General features: G+C 41.6%; 1 protein-coding gene across 6 annotated transcripts in view; it reads right to left on the bottom strand.

Moving 5' to 3' along the window:
* LOC141088999 (uncharacterized) overlaps positions 1-25,695 on the bottom strand; it is a 422,573-nt gene that overhangs the window by 59,115 nt on the left and 337,763 nt on the right. For 5 of the 6 annotated variants that reach the window (XM_073575283.1, XM_073575281.1, XM_073575285.1 and 2 more), the window contains one exon: positions 18,912-18,981. In XM_073575283.1, coding sequence (XP_073431384.1) covers positions 18,912-18,981 — 70 coding nt within the window. Of the gene's footprint in view, positions 1-15,244; positions 15,641-18,911; positions 18,982-25,695 lie in introns of those variants that run through there. The other variant, XM_073575286.1, reaches the window with a different exon arrangement.

Below are 25,695 nucleotides of genomic sequence, written 5' to 3'. Positions count from 1 at the left end.
TGGTACTTCACCTATTTCGCCTTTTGCATCAGCTGAATGTCCAACATCAACATATGCCACTTTCTAAAACTCCCTAACTGTGCTGCCTCCCCCCCCATGGCCGGGGTCACCACCTAGCGCACGACACCGTGCGAGTGCCGTTGCCCTGGACAGGTGGGTAGGCTGACTCTTGGGCGCGGGCACTGGCACAGGGTCCCTCATAGTGCAATCAAGTGTCTCTGACGGTGGTGGTGCATACCCGCCGTCAGACACACCGCTGTACTATGAGGGGCCCAGTGCCAGTACCGACGCCCACGAGTGTGCCCCCCTTGCTTGGGCAGGGCCCCAGCATTTGCAATCTTTACCTCTCCCTGCTCCTCCGCTGTGTAATCTGGGCCGTCAAATCCATACTGTGCCTGACACCGTCTGAGCCTGCCTCCTGAGACATATATTTTGAATGTGTACGCTATCCATACATGTTATCCGGGGATACGGTACCCTTTCTAACCTTTGTGCAATCACGTGCAAACCATACTGGGCCTAACACCGTCTGAGCCTGCCTCCTGAGACATATATTTTGAATGTGTACGCTATCCATACATGTTATCCGGGGATACGGTACCCTTTCTAACCTTTGTGCAATCACGTGCAATCCATACTGGGCCTAACACCGTCTGAGCCTGCCTCCTGAGACATATATTTTGAATGTGTACGCTATCCATACATGTTATCCGGGGAAACGGTACCCTTTCTAACCTTTGTGCAATCACGTGCAATCCATACTGGGCCTAACACCGTCTGAGCCTGCCTCCTGAGACATATATTTTGAATGTGTACGCTATCCATACATGTTATCCGGGGAAACGGTACCCTTTCTAACCTTTGTGCAATCACGTGCAATCCATACTGGGCCTAACACCGTCTGAGCCTGCCTCCTGAGACATATATTTTGAATGTGTATGCTATCCATACATGTTATCCGGGGATACGGTACCCTTTCTAACCTTTGTGCAATCACGTGCAATCCATACTGGGCCTAACACCGTCTGAGCCTGCCTCCTGAGACATATATTTTGAATGTGTACGCTATCCATACATGTTATCCGGGGATACGGTACCCTTTCTAACCTTTGTGCAATCACGTGCAATCCATACTGGGCCTAACACCGTCTGAGCCTGCCTCCTGAGACATATATTTTGAATGTGTACGCTATCCATACATGTTATCCGGGGAAACGGTACCCTTTCTAACCTTTGTGCAATCACGTGCAATCCATACTGGGCCTAACACCATCTGAGCCTGCCTCCTGAGACATATATTTTGAATGTGTACGCTATCCATACATGTTATCCGGGGATACGGTACCCTTTCTAACCTTTGTGCAATCACGTGCAATCCATACTGGGCCTAACACCGTCTGAGCCTGCCTCCTGAGACATATATTTTGAATGTGTACGCTATCCATACATGTTATCCGGGGAAACGGTACCCTTTCTAACCTTTGTGCAATCACGTGCAATCCATACTGGGCCTAACACCGTCTGAGCCTGCCTCCTGAGACATATATTTTGAATGTGTACGCTATCCATACATGTTATCCGGGGATACGGTACCCTTTCTAACCTTTGTGCAATCACGTGCAATCCATACTGGGCCTAACACCGTCTGAGACTGCCTCCTGAGACATATATTTTGAATGTGTACGCTATCCATACATGTTATCCGGGGAAACGGTACCCTTTCTAACCTTTGTGCAATCACGTGCAATCCATACTGGGCCTAACACCGTCTGAGCCTGCCTCCTGAGACATATATTTTGAATGTGTACGCTATCCATACATGTTATCCGGGGATACGGTACCCTTTCTAACCTTTGTGCAATCACGTGCAATCCATACTGGGCCTAACACCGTCTGAGCCTGCCTCCTGAGACATATATTTTGAATGTGTACGCTATCCATACATGTTATCCGGGGAAACGGTACCCTTTCTAACCTTTGTGCAATCACGTGCAATCCATACTGGGCCTAACACCGTCTGAGCCTGCCTCCTGAGACATATATTTTGAATGTGTACGCTATCCATACATGTTATCCGGGGAAACGGTACCCTTTCTAACCTTTGTGCAATCACGTGCAATCCATACTGGGCCTAACACCGTCTGAGCCTGCCTCCTGAGACATATATTTTGAATGTGTTACGCTATCCATACATGTTATCCGGGGATACGGTACCCTTTCTAACCTTTGTGCAATCACGTGCAATCCATACTGGGCCTAACACCGTCTGAGAATGATAGATGGGGCCCACCATACACTGGAACATTCCAAAGGTGGACATCAGACACTGGAGCAGCATTTACAGGGCCCATTATACACTAGAGCATTAGAAATGGGGCCCATTATGTTTGGAGCATTATTTGGGCCCATAAGACAGTAGAGCTTCATCCATGGGGACCAACATATACTGTAGCATTATGTGGAGCTCATCATATACTGTTTCAAACATTATATGGGACCAATGATTCTGTATGGAGAAATAGATGGGCCTCGTCATGAGATGTAAAAAGTGAGGTATTTTTCATTGTACTATACCGCTATTTCTGTGCCGTATCGGAGCATGATGAGTTGTGGTATGTGTTAAAGGGGCGCTCTTTCGCCCAGGGCACATGAAAACCTGGAGCCAGCCCTCCCCCCCACAGTCTGTAGCCAAATAACCCCCATTTTTCAGTGCGTAACTTGTATTATGAAGTTAATTAAGGTTGACAAGCTTAAGTAAGAAGAATTGATGCTTTTGGCATTCAAATGGGCACTGTTGGTGTGTTTCCTGTCCTCCTCTCACTGCCGACTTTTATTCCCCATTGACTTACATTGGGTTTCGTGTTTCGGGACGACCCCGACTTTTCCCTATAATCGGACGATCTTGCTCGACCCGACTTTTGGAAAAGTCGGGTTTCACGAAACGAAACGCGACCCTAAAAAAACAAAAGTCGCTCAACTCTATTGGCAGTTATCGGTTTGCAGACCCCTGAACCTATCAACAGCAACTAGCAGTAGCCGTGGGGGGTTCCTACGGTGCCCTAGACCCCTCGATCACAGCCGGAGAACTACTTAGCCTAAAGACAGAAAAGGAATTCAGCTCACCCCAGCAGGGAATGGCAGAAATAAAGGAAAACAATGCAAAACAAAACCAAAACACAAATGCAAAAAGTAGAGCAGAAAACTTAGCTTTTGAGGAGCAGGAATCAGACTGGTCTCCTAGAATCCCTCAGAGAGATCACCAGCAAGGCAGAAGGGCGTCGGCTGCCTTATATCCAGTCAGTAATTCCCGTCACCCAGTCATCATCATCCTGCCCAGGTGCTTGGTAATCAGCCTCACTACCTTCCTTCACCAGAAGAGGGAGTTCATCAGACCTCAATGGTGAAGGGGAAAATGAACTCACAACACCCGCCTGTTACAGACCTACCCGAGACATCAGGTGCTGCTGTTGTCCGTGCCATTGTTGGAACCCCGAGGACCTGCACCCAAGAAGACTACAGACTGATGAGTTTCACCTCTTTATTACTGAACTTTCATTCGTCCATGACCTACCCTGGCACTCTCACAGTTCTGTCCCATTCCTTACCATCACCATACAATCCCTCACTCCCTGCGTGGAGTACATTCCCTGTTAAATAAATACTTTTAACTCTTAATCTGTCTACTGTCCGTGGCAACATCCCGCATTCCTGCAAAATTCTACACCACTTCTGGTATAAAAATTTAAGCAGTTCTTCTTTGTTTGATGGCTTGTGACTATCCATCTTCCTCTTGATTACATTCCAGAGGTTTTCAATGGGGTTCAGGTCTGGAGATTGGGCTGGCCATGACAGGGATTTGATGTGGTGGTCCTTCATCCACACATTGATTGACCTAGCTGTGTGGCATGGTGCATTGTCCTGCTGGAAAAAACAGTCCTCAGAGTTGGGGAACATTGCCTGAGCAGAAAGAATCAACTGTCTTTCCAAGATAACCTTGTATGCGGCTTGATTCATATGTCTTTCGCAAAGATTAACCTGCCCAATTCCAGCCTTGCTGAAGGATCCCCAGATCATCATCAATTCTCCACCAAATTTCAGAGTGGGTAAAAGACACTGTGGATTGTACGCCTCTCCAGGTCTCCGTCTAACCATTAGATGACCAGGTGTTGGGCAAAGCTGAAAATTAGACTCATCAGAGAAGATTACCTTACTCCAATCCTCTATGATTCAATCGTTATGGTCTCTGGCAAACTTCAGCCTGGATCTCCTTTGCTTCTCTTTGATGAAAGCCTTTTTTCTAGCTTTACATGACTTGAGCCCTGCCTCTAGGAGCCTGTTACGAACTGTTCTTGCCATGCACTTTAACCCAGCTGCCATTTGCCATTCTTTTTGTAGGTCACTTGATGTCATCCTGTGGTTGCTGAGTGACATTCGAATAAGATGACGGTAATCCCGGTCAGTGAGGAGTCATTATTGCCCTCTGCCGGTCTGTAGCTTTGTTGTCCCCAATGTCTGCTGCTTGACCTTGTTGTAATGGACTGATGTCTTAGAAATTTTAAGGATGGAGGCAAAATGACGCTCACTGTATTCGTCTGCTAGTAAAACCAGAATTGAGCCCTTCTTTTATTCACCCAAGACTTTTCTTTTCAACTCCTTTGGCATGGTTAAAAGTTATTTTTTCATTCCTATTACTTTTGGGATACTACTAGCACTTGTTTTTGCCATCCAGCTTGTCCTATTGCAAAATGATTGTGAACACCACAGCAGGGTTTTTTTATACTTTCCTTCATTAAATTAGATTTGGTTCAGGTGATCACCTAATCAGAAGGACATTAAGTAGAATGAGGTGTATTCTGGTTGGAATTCAACTGACACTGGAATGGAATGGCTGTCAGACATGTAGACAAGCTGATTTTTGTAAAACTGTGCAGTGGTCTCTTACTTTTTGCCAGAGCTGTATAAGTCACCACCAGACATGTCTGGCAGTGGAACACTCAGAGAAAGCAGGAGCACTCGCCTGATCGAGCACTCCTGTGTATGGGAGAGCTGCCCTAGATTGATAAGCTATCATTGTTTGGCCAACAGTCATCTACTGTGCATAGGGGACAATAGAGAGAGATAGTCATAAAACATTAAATTTTGTACAGATAGTGTGTGTGAAGAAAATTAGTGTGTTTGGAAAAGAGAATATAGATTTAATTGATAGGGAGAGAAAGAGAATGGAAAATCACTTTGTTACTGATTACAATCCATTTACCCATAGCCATATATGTTCACTTTGAAATTACTAAGACTTTGTATTAAAGAGCTTCACAGTCCTTGGATAGTCAGATCTGAGAGTGACGTACACATCTTTTCTGGGCAACTAAAGGCTTTGGAGATTCACTCATCACTATTAGATACATTAAGCAAAAGGGGTTGAACCCACAATAACTTATCATCTATCCACAGGATATAAAATAAGTTGGTGATCGCTGGGGGTTTAATTACTAAGCCCTCAAATTATACTGAGAATGGAACTTTGAATCACTTTCCATGCCTACCACTGTTTCATTAATTGACTATGAGACCAATAGAGTTAGACAAGTGCAGGTCTCTGCTTTCTTCGTCAGTCCCATAGACAATGAATGTTGTTGTGGATGGAGGACCATCAAGTTATCTCCATTTATGAACAACTATAAAGAACAAAGTGAAAACTAGTGGTAGCCAAACACCAAATTCGCCAGGTGTCTATTTCATGTTTTTCTTGGCTGTATTTAAGCTTTACCCCTAGGACAGTTTGCGCACCAGAGACCTTCCTAAATAGTCACACCAGCCAAAAATTAGTAGTTGTAAGTAAAAAAGTTACTTCTTGGCTGACATTCTTTTGCTATGGTTGGGCAGCTAATTAATTCTTCTGCTCAAGGAAACGTGATCGATGAGCTGTAATTATTGCAATTCAACATCATAAAGGGAGAAAACAAAGGCTGAAAATTGTAGTACATTGATGTGGTACTGCCAGTTAAATTGAGATCCTTGCACCCCATTGAGTTATCAGTGTGTCTATTACAGTCTTATTAAAATGGTAATGACTGTATACAAGTCTTGGTCAGCACCTGTCAGCATTAAACTCTTCAATTTCACTTCCGGGCTTCATAATCTCCTTCTCCAAACTGCACAACAGTTGTTCTAGTGTGGCACAAACCTCTAGAGATGCATAACTATCTGAGCTGATGATTATTAGCAAATGTCTGATACGCAGAAAGTCCTTTCTACACTACAAGATGCACATAAGAAAAAAATCATCATATATTGTAGTTCATTCTAATTTCTAAAGATTCCAAGCCTCTGATAATAAAATTTGTGCATTATAAACATGGCAAACACTAGATGAAAATATAATTGGTGATATATTAATGCAATTCCTGCTTGTTTAATTACTCATGGGTCTGCTTCCAGACATACAGTACACCATGTGCAGAATTATTAGGAAAATGAGTATTTTGATCACATCATCCTTTTTACACATGTTGTCCTACTGCAAGCTGTATAGGCTTGAAAGCCAACTGCCAATTATGTAAATCAGGTGACTTGCATCTCTGTAATGAGGAGGGGTGTGGTCTAATGACATCAACACCCTATTTAAGGTGTGCTTAATTATTAGGCAACTTCCTTTCCTTTGGCAAAATGGGTCCGAAGAAAGATTTGACGGACTCTGAAAAGTCAAAAATTGTGAGGTGTCTTGCAGAGGGATGCAGCAGTCTTGAAATTGCCAAACTTTTGAAGTGTGATCACCGAACAATCAAGCGTTTCATGGCAAATAGCCAACAGGGTCGCAAGAAGCGTGTTGATAAAAAAAGGCGCAAAATAACTGCCCATGAATTGAGGAAAATCAAGCGTCACGCTGCCAAGATGCCATTTGCCACCAGTTTTGCCATATTTCAGAGCTGCAACGTTACTGGAGTATCAAAAAGCACGAGGTGTGCCACACTCAGGGACATGGCAAAGGTAAGGAAGGCTGAAAAATGACCACCTTTGAGCAAGAAACATAAGATAAAACGTCAAGACTTGGCCAAGAAATATCTTAAGACTGATTTTTCTAAGGTTTTATGGACTGATGAAATGAGAGTGACTCTTGATGGGCCAGTTAGATGGGCCCAAGGCTGGATCAGTAAAGGGCAGAGAGCTCCACTCAGACTCAGACGTCAGCAAGGTGGAGGTGGGGTACTGGTATGGGCTAGTATCATCAAAGATGAACTTGTGGGACCTTTTTGGGTTGAGGATGGAGTGAAGCTCAACTCTCAGACCTACTGCCAGTTTCTGGAAGACGCCTTCTTCAAGCAGTAGTACAGGAAGAAGTCGGTATCGTTCAAGAAAAACATGATTTTCATGCAGGACAATGCTCCATCACATGCATCCAAATACTCCACAGCGTGGCTGGCCAGTAAGGGTCTAAAAGAAGAAAAAATAATGACATGGCCCCCTTGTTCACCTGATCTAAACCCCATAGAGAACCTGTGGTCCCTCATAAAATGTGAGATCTACAGGAAGGGAAAACAGTACACCTCTTGGAACAGTGTCTGGAAGGCTATGGTGGCTGCTGCACGCAATGTTGATCATAAACAGATCAAGCAACTGACAGAATCTATGGATGGAAGGCTTTTGAGTGTCATCATAAAAAGAAAGGTGGCTGTATTGGTCACTGATTTTTTTTGTTTTGTTTTTGAATTTCAGAAATGTTTATTTCTAAATTTTGTATTGTTATATTGGTTTACCTGGTGAAAATAAACAAGTGTTGATGGGTATATATTTGGTTTTTATTAAGTTGCCTAATAATTCTGCAAAGTAATAGTTACCTGAAAAAACAGATATCCTCCTAAGATAGCCAAATCTAAAAAAACCCACTCCAACTTCCAAAAATATTAAGCTTTGATATTTATGAGTCTTTTGGGTTGATTGAGAACATATTTGTTGTTCAATAATAAAAAGAATCCTCTCAAATACAACTTGCCTAATAATTCTGCACGCAGTGTATAGACGGAAGAGACAGCCATGATAATCTATACATTTTCAGGTATGATGTATAATCCTTTCGAGGTGTCCGCTAACTATAGCAAGGAGCTGTGAGCTATTAAATTTAAATTTCTTAAGCTCTTGGTAATGGAGAGGATTTTTAATAAGGGGTATATTGCAAAGTTGATAGTTTTTACAAGCACTTTGTAGTTTTACCAATTTAATAAGATGAAACAAACTCTTTAGCGATATTGGCTCATGTGGAATTAAATCTTTGTCCCAACTAGTTTGAATTAGTTAACACCTTTCCTCATAATATCTGAAGGTAAGTTCACATTCTTATTGATAAGTTACACCATTGATAAAATGTGTGCATTTAATAACTCTTTGCCACACCGACTCCACTATATTCTATTTTAAACTATAAAACATACAGTTAGGTCCATATATATTTGGACAGAGACAACAGTTTTCTAATTTTGGTTCTAGACATTACCACAATGAATTTTAAACAAAACCATTCAGATGCAGTTGAAGTTCAGTCTTTCAGCTTTCATTTGAGAGTATCCACATTAAAATTAGATGAAGGGTTTAGGAGTTTGTTTACACACACTGTACATTGCACATTGGGGGCAGTGTCGGGCTTACCCATTGGAGAACCAGAGAATCCTATGGTGGAACATGGTCTCTCCATCAGGGACATTCATGGTGGCATACCTTGCAGCCAATGGTCGGGGAAGAACTTGGTGCAGAACACCATTGTGCTCCCCAGTGCCGCTGACATCTGAATTTCAGCAGTATCTGCATGCTAATGATGGAGATTCAGTTGAAAACAATGATGGAAGAGAAAGCCAATGGCTCCCTCTTCAGCTATTCAGCTTTATATAGAAGAGTTAATGTTTTTCCTTCTTTTGCTAGAATTTGTTCTCATATTGTTGTAGCTTTATAGTCTCCAATTCATGGATTTTATACTTCTTATCTCATATGAAATGTTTTCAAGAATCTGCAAAAACATGTTCTGGGTACATGGCAAATAAAGTCATCATGACCTGGGTAACGGGGGGGGGGGGTAGATGACTTATATTGAGATACATTGCTGTAAATGGTATAAAATACCGATAAAATACTTCTTTTTGTGTGAATAAACTAGAAAAGTGACATCCAGTGTGCATACTATTCTCCGAGCGCTCATTATCTGAGGACCTAATCTCTTAATTTGTCCTCACTGGTGATCCAACATATCTAACTTTGGGTCAGAACAAAATCAGCTACAACAAGCCTGAGACTTGAGACCAGGTAAGAAGGCACAATGACGTCACTATATCACGTCTTGAGACGCCTAGGCGCCTTTGGGGTGGTTTATTGTGCAAGTTTGTTTTTTTTATATTGGGTTCCTCCTCTCTTTGAAGTGGGCATAATTATTCATAGTGCTGCCTTTTGTAATATTCTACTCACTATATTTATCAAATTTATTTTTGTGCCTCTGTTCATCCATAGATATGTTTGACTATAGCACATGAGGTACCCCAGGCCTCCTTGGCACAGATAATAGTCCCTGAGTAAGGTATATCTAAATAGATCCTTGCATACTGTGTAACCTCAAGATCCATTTGTGGAGTAGTTGTTTCATATTATTGACTCACCTATAGTGGAGTTGACACCAATAGTAACAATTTTTGGATATATGACATTGTATTCCTTCCCCCCATGTATTTTCTATATTTTTTATACTAGACTTTTTTGGCACCTCTATATTGTCTGAGACTGGTATCTGCGTAATATAACAACATATGCCTGACCCTATGGCATACGTGTGCAATATAATTGACTACAAGCATAATATTTTTTACACATTAATGCAAGGGTTTTGTTTTTGCACAATGGAATCTGTTTGGTACTTTACTGGCTTGCACTCAATGGCGCCGTCCTTGTGTCTGACATCTGGCGCCTGCGCGGTTAGGCTCTTTACCCCTATTTTGGAGTATTTGCCCATTCACCGCTCATATCGTCAGTTGCTATAGCAATGAAGTTGCAAACAAAATGACGTATTTTCGTCCTTACTATTTATATCAACATTATCTGACCTTTTGATAGAATGTCTTTTCTACAACACTATCGGTGCCCGTATAGCAATTCCTGATGGCGCCTGTATAATTGACCCATCTATATGATTACTAAGTACACAGCGCAATGTATGAATATCAAAATCATAATGCTGTATTTGGGTATGGGTGACTGTGCGATAGTAGTGCGCTGCACCTATGCAATGTAATTCAATCTGTTTTGGTATTTTGCGGGTTTGCATTCTATGGTGCCTCCCCTGTGTTTGATTTCTGGAGCCTGTGCGGTTGGGCTTCTCATCTCTGCCCTTGGAGTGTTCACGGGCTCTCCGCCCACATAGTCAGTCGCCACAGCGACGGAGCTGCAGATGAAATGACACATTGTCGTTCTCATGGCTGCATGCAACTGCGCAGTTACAATGACTGTCTATTCACTTCCACCCCTCTTTGGAGGTGTGTCCGGCCCCAGGGATGCCGGCGCCTGCTCTGGTTTACACAAGCTGTGACGTAACATGCCAATACCACAGGATAATGGCTACTACCACTGATTACCAGCTATTAGTTGTCTTATATCACTGGTCTTTTCATGGTAAGCAGCAGTGCAGCTGCTCCTGATTAATTAATAAAATAATCATATATTTGCGCAGCAGACAGGCAGTCAGTACCCCTGACGAAGCCACCAAGTGTGGCGACATGCGTCAGGTCCTTCCACCCTGCCTGCTCCACTCTACATGGGTCTTGTATATCACTAATGTGAACATGTGCTGATTACTATAGGAGGCTACTTTAGCCTATACCTCTCTCTGCATGGGTTTTGTATATCACTAATGTGAACATGTAGGAGGCTATTTTAGCCTATACCGCTCTTTCCTCACGTTCGGAGCTTAGACCATGTGGGTTATCTGTAAGCTTCATGTGCATCTTTGAAGCAGTGTAATACATGTTCCTGAAGGGGGTGATTTAAACCGTTTGTTTCTCTATATTTTTTTTTTATTACAATCAGATAAGATACTCCATGAGTTATATATCTATATTTGTGGTGACTTATGGTATTAGTGTTTACACTCCTTTCAGGTTATGAATATATTGTCCACCTTTATTTATTTTCTTCCATTTGCATGGTCAAATATTTTTTGAGCGTGTGTATTTTTTCACACTGAGGTATGCTGTTTACATGGACCTGGGGTTATTTTCCCATTGTGGAGTGTTTAGCAGTAGGTGGTATGCTCTATAATGAGCTTTGTGCAATATGTATATGTGTCATATGTTTGATCATTTTTAATGTTTTTAACCATTTTTGTCTGTTTTTCTGTGTTAAATAAAATTTGAATTTTTCATCCGTTTTCTTGCCTAGGGTGATCCCCTGCTTTGTGGCCTATTTCTTTTTTCTTTTTGTTAAATCACTATATCACGTCTTTGTTGCTAAGCTTCAGACCACTCGATGCAGAGACTGGAGCAGCGCACTGGGGGAATCCAGGTAGTTGAGTATTTTTTGTATTACTTTACCAGTCATTACTTGTTGAGGGTCCATACTCTATATAGGGAAGCTGTGGTGGTCATCATGCTGTATACAGTATAGGGAGCTTTTGGTCCTCATATTGTATATAGGATAGTTGTGTGGGCAAGCATACTGCATATAGGGGGGCATCATAATGTATAAAGGGATATGTGGGGACAGGTATACTGTATATAGAGAGCTGTAAGTCCATGATACTGTGTATCTGAAGTTGTGGGGGCCATTTTAATGTATATAGTGAGCTGTGGGGGCCATAATTCTGTATGTAGGGAGCTTTATTGCCTTATACTAGACATTAGCTTAATGTTTGCTGCATGGTTTTTTTTTTGCCTTCCTCCGGATCAACATGTTAAGCTATGGGTTGAACTAGATGGACTTAAAGTCTTCATTCAACCTTAAATACTATGCTACTATGCTACATTGGGAGCTGTGATTGCATCATACTGTGTATAGGGAGCTGTGTGGGCCATCATCCTGTACATAGAGAGTTGTTGGGACATCATATGGTCCATAAGGGTCATCCATCTGGCTAATCGGTAGTCGGACGCGTCCACTCTTCGCCAAACGTTACATCGGCTGCCCATTCATTATAGCAGTGTTCCCCAACTCCAGTCCTCAAGAGCCACCAACAGGTCATTTTCAGAATTTCCCTTAAAATTGCACAGGTGAGATCTGTTCACCTGCACAGGCAATAATTCCACCACCTGGGCGATACTAAGGAAATCCTTAAAACCTGACCTGTTGGTAGCTCTTGAGGACTGGAGTTGGGGAACACTGCATTATAGGATCCAATTCAAAGTACTTGTTCTCACCCACAAAGCTCTCCACAGTGTGGCACCCCCTTACACCTCCTCCCTCATTTCTGTCTATTGGCCTAACCGACCGCTGCACTCTGCAATCGACTTTCAACTAACCTCTGCACTAATCCATGCCTCCTACTCCCGACTCTAAGACTTCTCCCGCGCTGCACCAAACCTCTGGAATGCTCTACCCCAAGAAATTAGGACTATCCACAATTTGCATAGTTTTAGGCGCTCCCTCAAAACACATTTGCTCAGAGTTGCCTATTACGTTCACTAATCAAAGTCATTTTATGTGGAAGTGTGTTTGTAGCCCATTCACTATCTCCATCCATCCCTCAAGGTGGCTGGACCATCATTGTAAATACATCTTTGCAAATACACACCTGTACTTTGCACCCCCCCCCATTGTAGATTGTAAGATCTCACGAGCAGGGTTGTCTAATTTTGCTTTAATTATTGTATTGTTAACGTTACTTATGACTTGTGTTTTGAAACTGTTAAACTGTAAAGCGCTGCGGAATATTTTGGTTCTATATAAAGATTATTACTATTATAAGGAGATTTTAGACCATCATACTGTTTATGGGGATGTGTTGGGTCATCATAATGTAATGAGGGGACTGTGGAGGCATCATATTGTGTATAGAAAGCTGTGGGATTATTATACTGTATGTAAGGCAGCTGTGGAGTCCATTATACTGTATATCTGGAGCAATAAGGGCCATTATACTGTGTAAAGAAATCTTTGTGGCTAATATACAGTGGGGGAAATAAGTATTTGATCCCTTGTAGATTTTGCAGGTTTGCCGACTGACAAAGGCATGAACAGTCTATAATTTTAAGGGCAGGTTAATTTTAACATTAAGAGATAGAATATCAAAAATAAAATATCACATTGTATAAATTCTAGAAATTTATTTGCACTTTGCATTGAGAAATAAGTATTTGATCACCTACCAACCGTTAAGAGTTCTGGCTCCTACAGACCAGTTAGACTCTCCTAATCAACTCGTTACCTGTATTAAAGACAGTGGGGTAAATTATATACTGTATATATAATATATATACCGTCATATTGTATACAAGGAGCTATGGGGGGCATCATACTGTATGTAGGAAGCTGTGGGTACATTATACTGCATATAAGGAGATGTGGGGACATCATAGTGTTTGTTGGGGCATCAAACTTTGCTTGGGTCACATTGGGGGCCATCATATTGTACTGGTATGGGGCAATTCACTGTGCGATATCATTCTGTGTATGGGAGCACGGAAATTTTGGGAGACTTTTTACTGAGATGGAGCCATGGAAAAGTTATCGTGAACAAATGACACTGATGGCTTATCCCTCGAACATAGTAACATAGTAACATAGTTTTGAAGGCTGAAGGAAGACTTTATGTCCATCTAGTTCAGCCTATTTTTAGTGCAGCTGTTCTGCATTGTTGATCCTGGGGAAGGCAAAAAACCCACAACACGTCATTGATATTGGATCATTGGGGGTCCTACAATCAGCACCCCACCAATCAATTTTAGTAGCCTCTGGGCACTGTCAGTAGTAAAATTTGTTGATCTACACTGCACAGCTCTCTCCAATTTGGCATGTTGCATTGTCATTACAAGAGTTGTGCAGGTTTCGCACAAAAGTCTGTAGTTACTAATTGTGACTGCAGACTTAAGAATTCACACATGTCAGCATTCTCTGGTGTCAGCATTGAAACTGGGCAATCATGCATGTGATATGCATACTTGTGGCTTCATTCCGAGGAGACATGTGTGCCTTTGCTCATTTTAATCATATTGAGTAAGGCCGTACACGCTTAGTCAGAATGTCGCTGGGAGTATGCATATCACATAGTTGCTGTGACATGGTCATCTGTTCCTGGCACTGGAGAACCCTGACAGTGTGCGCGATGCACAATATGAGGATTCACAAGTTTGACGTCACATAGATTTTCATGCCAAGCCTGGACAAACCCTTTAAAGCTAACCTGTCAGTCAGATTTTGCTCATTAAATTACAGACACAGTCAGGTTGGTGCTGTTATACTGATTAAAATTATATCTTGGTTGATGGGCGGCATGTATGGGGGTCTTCATGTGGTGCTCTGCTCACATATTCACCTGTATGGGCTTATGACAGGTCATTGATCCTTCAGTGACCGGCCTACTATTTTACATAATGCATATAATATTGTGGGGTTAGAAAAAAAAATTACATTCAGCAAAATGGCGCTGGCGGTGGTGCCTGAGCAGTAGCATGTATCGCTAGTGTATACACTGTTAGGATTGAGTTCTACCTGCCAGTTGTCAGGTGATTGCTCATATGCAGTTTGTGCAGTTTGCAAACGTGTGGTCATATGCTGATTGACTTCTCTCCCTGCTTCTCTAAATGCTCGTCAGCATGTATCCACAGGTATACAAATTGCTTATGAGCGATTCTAACAATCTTGTATCCTGGTAAATAGAAATCAATACAGTAGACTCACAGATAAGCTGTAAACCATCAGAGAATAAAGAATTCGGTTTGTAACGCCTTGTGGTGACAGCACCTGCAGAGCTGCAGGGGGATTTCAGTTCCCTGGAGGCTTATTATCGGATATCTCCCACTTGTAAAGCCAGAGGTTTACTTTACACTTACATGATAGTATATGAGTATATGTACATTTACTGCTGTATTTAATATATGTTGATAATTTTACGGTGTTGTATTTGATTATTAACTCCACGTTCAAATGAGACTCCTGCCAAAGTAAACTAAAAATGATCAACAAACAATAAAATGTAATAACAAAATGTTCACACAACAATAAAAAAGCAAAAATAAAGTAAAACGAATCTTACAAACTAATATACTTGAAGAAGAAAACAAGGTAAAGATGTTAGGCAGGGCCTCAAATTTAATTTAAACAATCAAATTTGCCTTTCAAAAACTCCCCAAGGGAATCCGTTTAAATGCCGTCTTTGTCTGCTCTCCCCATCCCGAACCCTTCCCCCAACAAAGTACACATACGCACACAAAAAAAAAGCTGTATAAAGGCTGCCAAGCACCCTTCTCTTTGTGACATGCAGCATGGATCCAGGACAAAAAACATATGCTACTGAACAGCATGCATAATATTACACAGCATTGCTTGTTGCCCTCATCAGCTTCATTCCATGGTCTTACAATCGCTACAGATTCAGAACATCAGCTACAGTTGTTAGCATTGCTTGCTTCAATCGTTGTACATCAGTTAGGCGAAGAGGTTCCTATCAATCACACATACTCTAAAAAATGGACGAGATATATTATTCATATGCTTTAAAAATAAATATATTATTCATATAGTATATAAACATATAAGTTAGTCTATGTAAATTGTATGTAACGTACATCATTTTGCTAGTGAAAGTTACAGTATGTGAAACTAAACATTCTGTTAAGCTTTTTTTATTATTTTTAGTTTTTCTTGTAATGTTTAAAGGACAAATGGTGTTTTATTGTTGTTCCATACTGGATTAGAATTTCATCGAAAAGTTAATTTATTTCAGTTCTTCAATACAAAAAATGAAACTCATGTTATGTAGAGTCATTACAGACAGAGTGATCTATTTCAAGTGTTTATTTCTGTTAATGTTGATGATTATGGCTTACAGCCAATGAAAACGCAAAAGTCATTATCTCAGAAAATTAGAATAAATAACAAAAACCACCAGCAAAGGCTTCATAAGTGTTTAAAAGGGTCCCTTAGTCTGTTTCAGTAGGCTCCGCAATCATGGGGAAGATTTCTAACTTGACAGATGTCCAGAAGGCAGTCATTGACACACTCCACAAGAAGGGTAAGCCACAAAAGGTCATTGTTAAAGAAGCTGACTGTTCACAGAGTGCTGTATCCAACTTATCCAAGTATATTAATGGAAAGTTGAGTGGAAGGAAAAAGTGTGGTAGAAAAAGGTGCACAAGCAACCGGGACTACCGCAGATTTGCAAGGATTGTTATGAAAAGGCCATTCAAAAATTTTGGGGAAATTCACAAGGAGTGGACTGCTGTTGGAGTCATAGCTTCAAGAGCCACCACACACAGTCGTAGCCAGGACATGGGCTGCAAGTGTTGCATTCCTTGTGTTAAGCCACTCATGACCGATAGACAATGCCAGAAACGTCTTAGGCTAGTTTCACACTAGCGTTTTGTAGCGCAGCGACGGCCTGTGCACGGCCGCCGCTAAGCCCCGCCCCCTGCCGCGCCCCGCCTGTAGCTCCACCCACCGGCGCATGACGCTGCATGCGCCCTGCGTCCCCTATCTTTATCACAGGGGGAGCAGGCCGTGCGCAGTATGCGTTTGGTGGCGCATGCGCCTTTTTGATGGTGCGCCGACGCAACCAAAATGCAGCAGGTTGCTTTTGGCGCAGGTCGGCGCACCGTCAAAAGGACGCATGCGCCAAATGCATACTGCGCATGGCCTGCGCCCCCTGTGATAAAGATAGGGGACGCAGGGCGCATGCAGCGTCATGCACCGCTGGGCGGAGCTACCGGCGGGGCGCGGCAGGGGCGGGGCTTAGCAGCGGCCGTGCGCAGGCCGTCGCTGCGCTCCAAAACGCTAGTGTGAAACTAGCCTTATCTGGGCCAAGGAGAAAAAAAACTGGACTGTTGATCAGTGGTCCAAGGTGTTCTTTTCAGATGAAAGTAAATTTTCATTTGGAAATCAAGATCCCATAGTCAGGAGGAACATTGGAGAGGCATACAATCCACTGTGTTATATCAAGACCAAAGTCAGTGCAGCTGTCTACCAGGAAATATTAGAGTACTTTATGCTTCCCTCTGCCGACAAGCTTTTTGGAGAAAGAAATTTCATTCTCCACCATATTTAAGAAGGTGGCGGGGACCCTCCTATGCTTTTCCCCTCTTTGGTCTACTTATTGTGTGCGGTTCCCTAATGTTCATTAATGTGAATGTTTTTGATGTATGCCATGTACTGTAATGTAAATGTACTATGTGTTGTGTATAGGATTAGGGATAGAATAGGAACTAGCAGTAGTATAGGACAATAGTGGAATTAGAACAGATGGGGGCATAGTAGAGATAGGAATTAGGAGTGTTGGTTTAGGTACAGGCAGCATAGGGGATTTCCAGTGGGGAGGAGTTAGAGTAATGCAGTGCAGGACAATTGAATATAGAAGAGATACTTCCTGGTTAGGCAACAGAGCCCAGGCAGCCTTGCCCAGGGAAAGGAGTCAGAAGCAGCAGTGAAAAATACAGTCTGCCAGCCATGGGGATAAAGCTGCTACGGTAGGAAGGGGTCTCAGGCTGAGAGTCGCGCAGGCAGGCACCAGCTTAGACAGGACTGTTCCAAGAGGGATCCGGGGTCTATGACCAGGGCAGGTGGAGCTGAGATGGTGAACCTGGCACCTTTTCCTACTGAAACCAGATGAAGGAATTGTAGGAAGCTGGTGGGACGGAAGACACGGACAGAGCGGAGTTTGACTAGAGGTACGGCAGCGATTGCTGGGAGGAAAGAGAGAGAGATTACAGAAATAGAGGCTGCTCAGAAGGCAGGGAAAGTGCAGGACATGCTGCTCTGTGTATGTTGTGCTACAAATGTGATGGATACCCTTCTGCTTGGTAAATTTAAACTGTTGGAAAGGAACTTTGTCTCTGGAATGGTTTGTGGAGCTCAGGAATGCGGAGCCAGAGTGATAGAAGCTGAGGAGACTCTGACAGCAAACCTGAGTGCACTGCTGCGCACACTGCACCTGCAGCAGAAGGGACATAGTATTTTATCTGTGGGGTGCCAGGGTGTGAAAACCACCCTGGCCACCTTACTCATACTGCCAAAAGTACCAATACCTGGTTTAAAAACAACAGTATCACTGTGATTGATTGGAAAGCAAACTCGCTTGACCTTAACCCCTTAGAGGATCTATGAAGTATTGTCAATAGGAAGATGAGAGACACCAGACCCAAAAATGCAGACAAGCTGAAGGCTGCTATCAAAGCAACCTGGGCTTCCATAACACCTCAGCAGTGCCACAGGTTTATCGCCTCCATGGCACACCACATTGATGCAGTAATTGATGAAAAAGGAGCCTCGACCAAGTTCTGAGTGCATTTACTGAACATATATTTCAGTACTCCAACATTTCAGATTTTGAAATCCATTTTCAAGCTGGTGTTATAAAGTATTCTAATTTACTGCGATAATGACTTTTGGGTTTTCATTGGCTGTAAGCCATAATCATCAACATCAACAGAAATAAACACGTGAAATAGATTACTCTGTTTGTAATGACTCTATATAATATATGAGTTTCACTTTTTGTATTGAAGAATTGAAATAAATTAACTTTTTGATGATGTTCTAAATTTTGTGAGAAGCACCTGTATATAACAGGCTAACAGGTTCTTTATTTCTGAGTTGTATTTCTCGACCTTCCCCATCTTACAAAATGATTACCAACGAGTCTGCAAGTCTGAAATAGTCAGTGGTGTAGTTCAGCGTACTGCACTTCGCAACTTATTGGTGCTGGGATCCACAGAACAATTGTGGTAGTGGTCTCTTACCTTAGCCTTATACATTTTCAGCTCCAATGCCTTGAAGTCCATATGGTCAATTAACGATCTCATGAAAGAACTAAAACAGATTAAACAAAAACATATTCTTACCATACAAAAAACAGAAAAAGTGTAAATTCAGCAGATCACTTATGTGTTAGAGATGAGTATCTCAGGAGACTTCCATGGTCAACAATCTGTGGTGTAGGTATGGTGCACGTCATATGCACTGATGTAGTTTGCAGGTCTAATATCTTGCCACAGTCTGAAGGCAGGGGGTTCTCCAGCACCAATAGAAAGTAGATAAACTTAGCCTTTAATCATATGGGATAAAAAAAATTGGGAGAATGTGCATGTATTAGAACAATAATAATGTTTATGCTTTTTGAGTAGAAAAACCCTAAATCATAGCCTTATTTATCTTATATGAATAAAGGCTAAGTTTTTACTACTTTCATTTGCGACTGGAAAACATCCCCTTTTGGATGATATTATTAACCTCTTCAGTATCTTGAGTTTTTACATTTTTTTATTTTTTTTTCGTTTTTGTTTTTTCCGCCCCTTCTTCCCAGAGTCATAACTATTATATTTTTCCATCAACATAGCCATAAGAGGGCTTGTTTTCTGCTTGACAAGTTGTACTTTTCAATCACATAATTAATTTTATGATGTGATGGACTGGAAAATAAGAAAAAAATGGCAAGTGCATGGAAATTGCAAAAAAGTGCAATTTAACAATAGTTTTTTTTAGGTTTTTATTAACCATGTTCACTATACGGTAAAACTGACCTGGCAATATGCAACATGATTCTTCTGGTCACTACAATAATGCAGAAACCAAATGTATATTTTTTATTTAAGTGGTGAGAAAAAATTCAGAAATTTGTAAGAAAACAAATTTTTGCTTGTGTCGTCATTTTCGGAGACCAGTAATTTTTTTATTTGTCAGGATATGGGGCTGGATGATGGCTTATTGTTTGCACCCTGAGCAGACGTTTTTACTTTAGAGGAGATACAAAGTTTTGATTGCCTCTTATTGCATTTTTTTGGTATGTTGTGGTGGACAAAAAAACACAGTTCTTGGGATTTTATTTTTTTCTCTTTACACTGTTTACAGACTTGATTACCGTATTTTGCGGACTATAAGATGTATTGGACCATAAGATGCACCCCAAATTTTGAGGAATAAAATAAGAAATAAGATCTTTTTTAATAAAATGGTAGTGCGTCTTATAGGCCGACTTTAAGGTCGTTTCCTGGGTAGCTGTGGTGGAGCGGAGTTACAGGAGGCAGTGACACTGTTGCAGTAAGATAGTGGCAGTGGGAGCAGGAGTAGGACAAAACTGTGGCCCCCGGGCTTTGAAGAGGGGGTGTTTTATGGTGCGAGACTGCGGTGGGTCAGAACATGTCAGCAGAGTTCCTGCACTTCCCATTGTTTTCACTGCGGTGGATTTTGGGAAAATGGCTGTCGGAGGTGGTGCATGTGCAGGTTAAGATCTTGAGCCATTTTCCCGAAGTCCACAGAAGTGAATACAATGGGAAATGCAGGCACTCCGCCAACAGCAGAGGTCCGCTGCAGCATTTCACTGCCGGACACCCCCTCCTACCATTGCCCCACTCCTTCCATCGCCAGATTCCTTCAGCAGAAACCTTTCCTCCTGTGACCCTGCTGCCCCCTGGTAAGCTACACTCAGATTATAAGACGCACCCCCATTTTCCTCCCAAATTTGGGGGTAGGAAAGTGCATCTTGTAATCCAAAAAATCCAGCAATTTATTTAATATTTTGATAGATAAGACTTTTACAAATGCATCGATGTGAAAAGTGTATTTTTTTTAAATTGTTTAATTTTTAATGGGGCAAAAGGGGGGGTATTTGAACTTTTGTGTTTTCTTAATTTTTTTTCATATTTTTGAAAACTTTTTATCTTACTTTTTACTGTATCTGTTGTTTTGCTTAGGAGACTTTAAGCTGCGATTATCTGCTCGTGATACATTGCAGTGCTACAGCATTGCTATCTATAGGTAAAATTACGATCTCCGATGAACACTAGCAATGCACTGGCTTTCACAGGGAGATTGTAATGACAGACACCAGGCTCTTTTGTAGACCTCCGGCTGTCATGGCAACCAATCGGCGGCCCGCAATGGCATCGGGGACGCACCAATGGGAGCATGGAATGACACGAGACCCTGACAGAGATTGACAGCAGGATTTAACAGGTTAACAGCCATGGATGGAGCTTTGCTCCACTCGATACTTTTAGAGGTACGTGATTAAATCAGCTGTCATGTGCAGGTGGAAAATGGGGACTCAGCATCTATCAAAGGCAGGGACACGACTTTTGACTTGCAAGTATTATTTTGTGAGTGTCCTACATTTTGAGTTTTGAATACATGGCTTTTAAATTTGAAAAGATCTTCTTAATGTGTCCTGGCCTAAAAGTTGAGAATGCAAGATTAGTTCTAATACCGTATTAATGCAAATAGAAATATATCACTATGCTTATTTGCTATATTAAATGGGTTAACCGCTCTTAATTTTAACAAATGTGCTAGTTGAGATGATTTTGTGGCATTTACTAATTTATACTGAATGTTTTAACAGTTATTCTTCTATGCTTGTTATTGCATCATTCCTCACAGACTGCACAGCTATCCAGTCCATAAAGTGGACAGGTCTGGTCACATGCTCCTCCATCAGCAATTGTCAGCCTCCTCCAATTGTAAAAGATCTCACATTGAAAAGCTGTATTTCCCTTGGAAGAGGCTGATGGACAGGTCTGGTCACTTGCTGCTCCACTAGCAGCCATTGTATGGACAGGAGGGCTGTGAAGTCTGTGATGAAGGCTGTACTAAAAGTAATAATTTTATATTACTGTGTCACAAAATCATGTACCCAACACGTTTGTTACAATAAATATTCCACGGTTAATCCTTTTAAATTGTAATTATTAGAACAGAAAATACCATTCACTGAGATGAGACTGACCAGACACATAACAGTGAAAGAAACAAATATGACTCTGACTGCCTGTGTCAGAAATGACAGATGATGATTAACTGTTTTCTACTTTTGAGGGCAACTTTGATCTACACGCATGTCTGTTGCTGTCTGTTCTGTACAATAAGAAGATTAATTATTCTAACTGTAAGGAACATCTTTGTTATGCAGATAAAATAATTACAAGAAGCAGGGCCTGGGTTGGATGTCTGGTCTCTTTTTACTATTGTAAGAACAGCATATGACCTTGATCAGAAACTCTTTTTTTTTTTACCTTCACTACACAATGTACTGTACATTTTAAATTTAGGTTTGGAGATTCAATTAAGGGATTATCAGCGAAATATTAAGTTATGCCCTATCCATGGGATAGGGGTTATATTACTGATCACTAGGTGGGGGGGGGCATCTGGAACCTTCCCTGATCCTGAGATTGGAACGCAGAAACCCATCTTGAATGGGGCAGATGTGCGCCATTGATTGTTTAAAAGATTTTGGGAAATGGCAGAGAATGAATGAAGCAAAGGCCGAGCATGCACACCTTTCTTCTATAGAAGGTGAGGTAATTTTGTGGGGCACGGTTCCCAGAGTCCCAAGTTGATCACCAGAGATCAGTTAGCCATTTTGGGAAAAACTTTTCAAAAGGTGTTCTACTTTTAAAAAGCTTGGTATTTTTTGCACACTTAGCTGGTAAAAACTTTTGTCTTTTGTGGTTTTAAATTTGCCTCAATTCTTTTACCTAAAGGACTGAGCATAGAAGAGGCAGGACCAATCACAAGCCAACAAATTCACCAGCAGAAATAGAACCGGATCCATTGCGCGTGCTTCTTAATACACTAGACACATCATACTCAAGCAGGCTTTTCTTTAAGTTTGTGTAGGAAATACCACTCTTGATGAATCAGCCCCAAAGTTTTATTACTGCCAATACTTAGTTGACGTACTGGTAAAGCTGGAAGACGCCAATGAGAAAACTGAAGCATTTTTAAACTTGCCAAATCTGCCCACTTTATCTAAACACTTTTGGAAAATGTCTTGTGAGATGCATACAACTTTTCTTTCTACACAACCAATATTGAACCACTTTTAACTAAATTGATTTCACTAAAATAAAGGTGCACATTAACACTTCCCAGTATACAGGCTCAGCATACATGAGTTTACAGTATTCAGATTTGTCAGGAAAACTTTAGTTTCCTTTCAGAATCAAAATATTCTATGGGATGCCATACTACAAACTACCCCCACAAATGTGGTCCATTTACTGTAAACAAGCTTTATTATTTTGCACATCCACATTTTTTGCATCAACTAATTTGAGTAAAACTAGACATTTTGTAATGAAAGTTATATTATTCACTTTTCTTTCATGGTACGAGTTTAAAAAAGTTCTAAGAAACTCAGTCTTGTAAACATGGTGGCAATTGTTCTTGTGTACAGTGAGATTTTGCTTAAAATCTTACTTTTCAAAGGGGGTGTACTCATTTACGCTGAGCACTGTATGCTTAACAGGATTAAAGAGAAGAGAAAAGATGGGAATTGAAATGAGCAACTGAAAAATGAGTGTCAAGTTTTTCAAGAAAAAATGAATACGTTTTCAGCTTATTGCTAGAGAACAGAGAGGCTTGCCTCCTTTTGTCATTAATGATAGTTATGTATCCAGATTCTAGATGTTAAACTTTAGTATGGCAATCAGACAATGCTAACGCCATTGCAGCATCTACTGCCATCAGTATCACTTGGCATGCTTCATAAGCTGAGATAAATTTTGTACTGTTTACATTGTGGAGCTTTTTGGAAGCTTAGAGAGTAGTGCTTAACTACTGTTTGGCTAGGAGCGGAGGAGGCCATTCATGAGGAAATACTGTCCAGGATAGATTTAGTTACAAATGAAAAGATTAGAAGGGAAATATGATCACTGTGCAAAATTATGTTAATAGCCTATTTACAAAATTCTGTGGTGACTTGTTCAATTCAAGGTCCTAAGTGTGAACACGTGGACACCTTTTATGATGGAAGAAGACCTTTAATCTCAGTTACTATTCTAGCCATGAAATTAAAGCTATTGGCAACCAATGACTGATCATCTCAGTGTAAAAGAAAAATGACCGTGCCTTGTACAAATATTAAAAGAACTAGATGGTGGCCCGATTCTATCGCATCGGGTATTCTAGAGTCTCTGTTAAAATAAAAAATAGTGATATACTCACCTTCCAACGGCCCCCGGACTCTGTTCCTCCTCTCACTATGCGCCCGGCATCTTCGGGTCCTACTAATGATTTGTGCGAAACACCGCTGATGACGTTGCACTCTAGTGAGAGTCACATCATCTCTGGCCCTTCTCACTAAGCATTACCGGGACCGGTAATTGCTAGAATCGGGCCACCATGTAGTGTATTATACTCCTGTTACACTCGGAGCTGCTGTCATTGTTCTGCTGTTACCTAATGTATTGTACTCCATTTACACCCAGAGCTGCTGTCACTGTTCTGCTGTTATCTAATGTATTGTACTCCAGTTAATCCCAGAGCTGCAGCCACTGTTCTGCTTTTACCTAATGTATTGCAGTCCAGTTACACCCAGAGCTGAAGTCACCGTTCTGCTCTTACCCAATGTATTATACTCCTGTTACAGCCAGAGCTGCAGTCACTGTTCAGATCTTACCTAATGTATTGTACTCCAGTTACACCCAGAGCTGCAGTCACTTTTCTGCTGTTACCTAATGTATTGTACTCCAGTTACACCCAGATCTGCAGTCACTGTTCTGCTGTTACCTAATGTACTCCTGTTACACCCAGAGCTGCAGTCACTGTTCTGCTGTTATCTAATATAGTGTATTCCAGTTACACCCAGATCTGCTGTCACTGATCTGCGGTTACCTAATGTATTGTGCTCCAGTTACACCAAGAGCTGCAGTCACTGTTCTGCTCTAATGTATTGTACTCCAGTTACACCCAGAGCTGCAGTCACTGCTCTGCTGTTATCTAATGTAGTGTACTCCAGTTACACCCAGAGCTGCAGAAAAGGTTCTGCTCTTGCCTAATGTATTGTACTCCAGTTATACTCAGAGCTGCAGTCACTGTTCTGCTCTTACCTAATGTAATGTACTCCAGTTACACCCAGAGCAGCAGTCACTGTTCTCTCTGTTACCTAATGTAGTGAACTCCAGTTACACCCAGTGCTGCTGTCACTGTTCTGCTGTTACCTAATGTATTGTGCTCCAGTTACACCCAGAGCTGCAGAAAAGGTTCTGCTCTTGCCTAATGTATTGTACTCCAGTCATACCCAGAGCTGCAGTCACTGTTCTGCTCTTACCTAATGTATTGTACTCCAGTTACACCCAGAGCTGCAATCACTGTTCTGCTGTTACCTAAGGTATGGTACTCCAGTTACACCCAGAGCTGCAGTCACTGTTCTGATCTTACCTAATGTACTCCTGTTACACCCATAATATTAAAAAATAAAAAAAGGATATACTCACCTCCAATCTTCTTTCCACGCGCCCGACTTTGCGTAATGAGCGACGCAGCAGTGATGCCTTTAGCGGCTGTAATGTGCCTGTACAATAAGCAATGCGGCTGTTTTGCCGCGACGACTAAGCAACTGTCGCTGATTGGTCATGGCAGTTAGGCCGCGACAAATCAGCGAGGTGGGATTTCCATTAGACAGACAGACAGACAGACAGAATTAGACAATTATATAGTAGATAGACAATACAAATTCATGTATTTTTCTATTTGGAAAATTACAAAGATATCTCCCTAAGTGTGTGTGCATGAAGTCTTATAGAA

The sequence above is a fragment of the Dendrobates tinctorius genome, unplaced genomic scaffold (assembly GCF_039654945.1).
Source record: "Dendrobates tinctorius isolate UK_male_01 unplaced genomic scaffold, ASM3965494v1 ptg000043l, whole genome shotgun sequence".
Lineage (NCBI taxonomy): Eukaryota > Metazoa > Chordata > Amphibia > Anura > Dendrobatidae > Dendrobates > Dendrobates tinctorius.
Note: the sequence above shows the minus strand (reverse complement) of the source record. Positions and strands in the feature narration are given on the sequence as shown.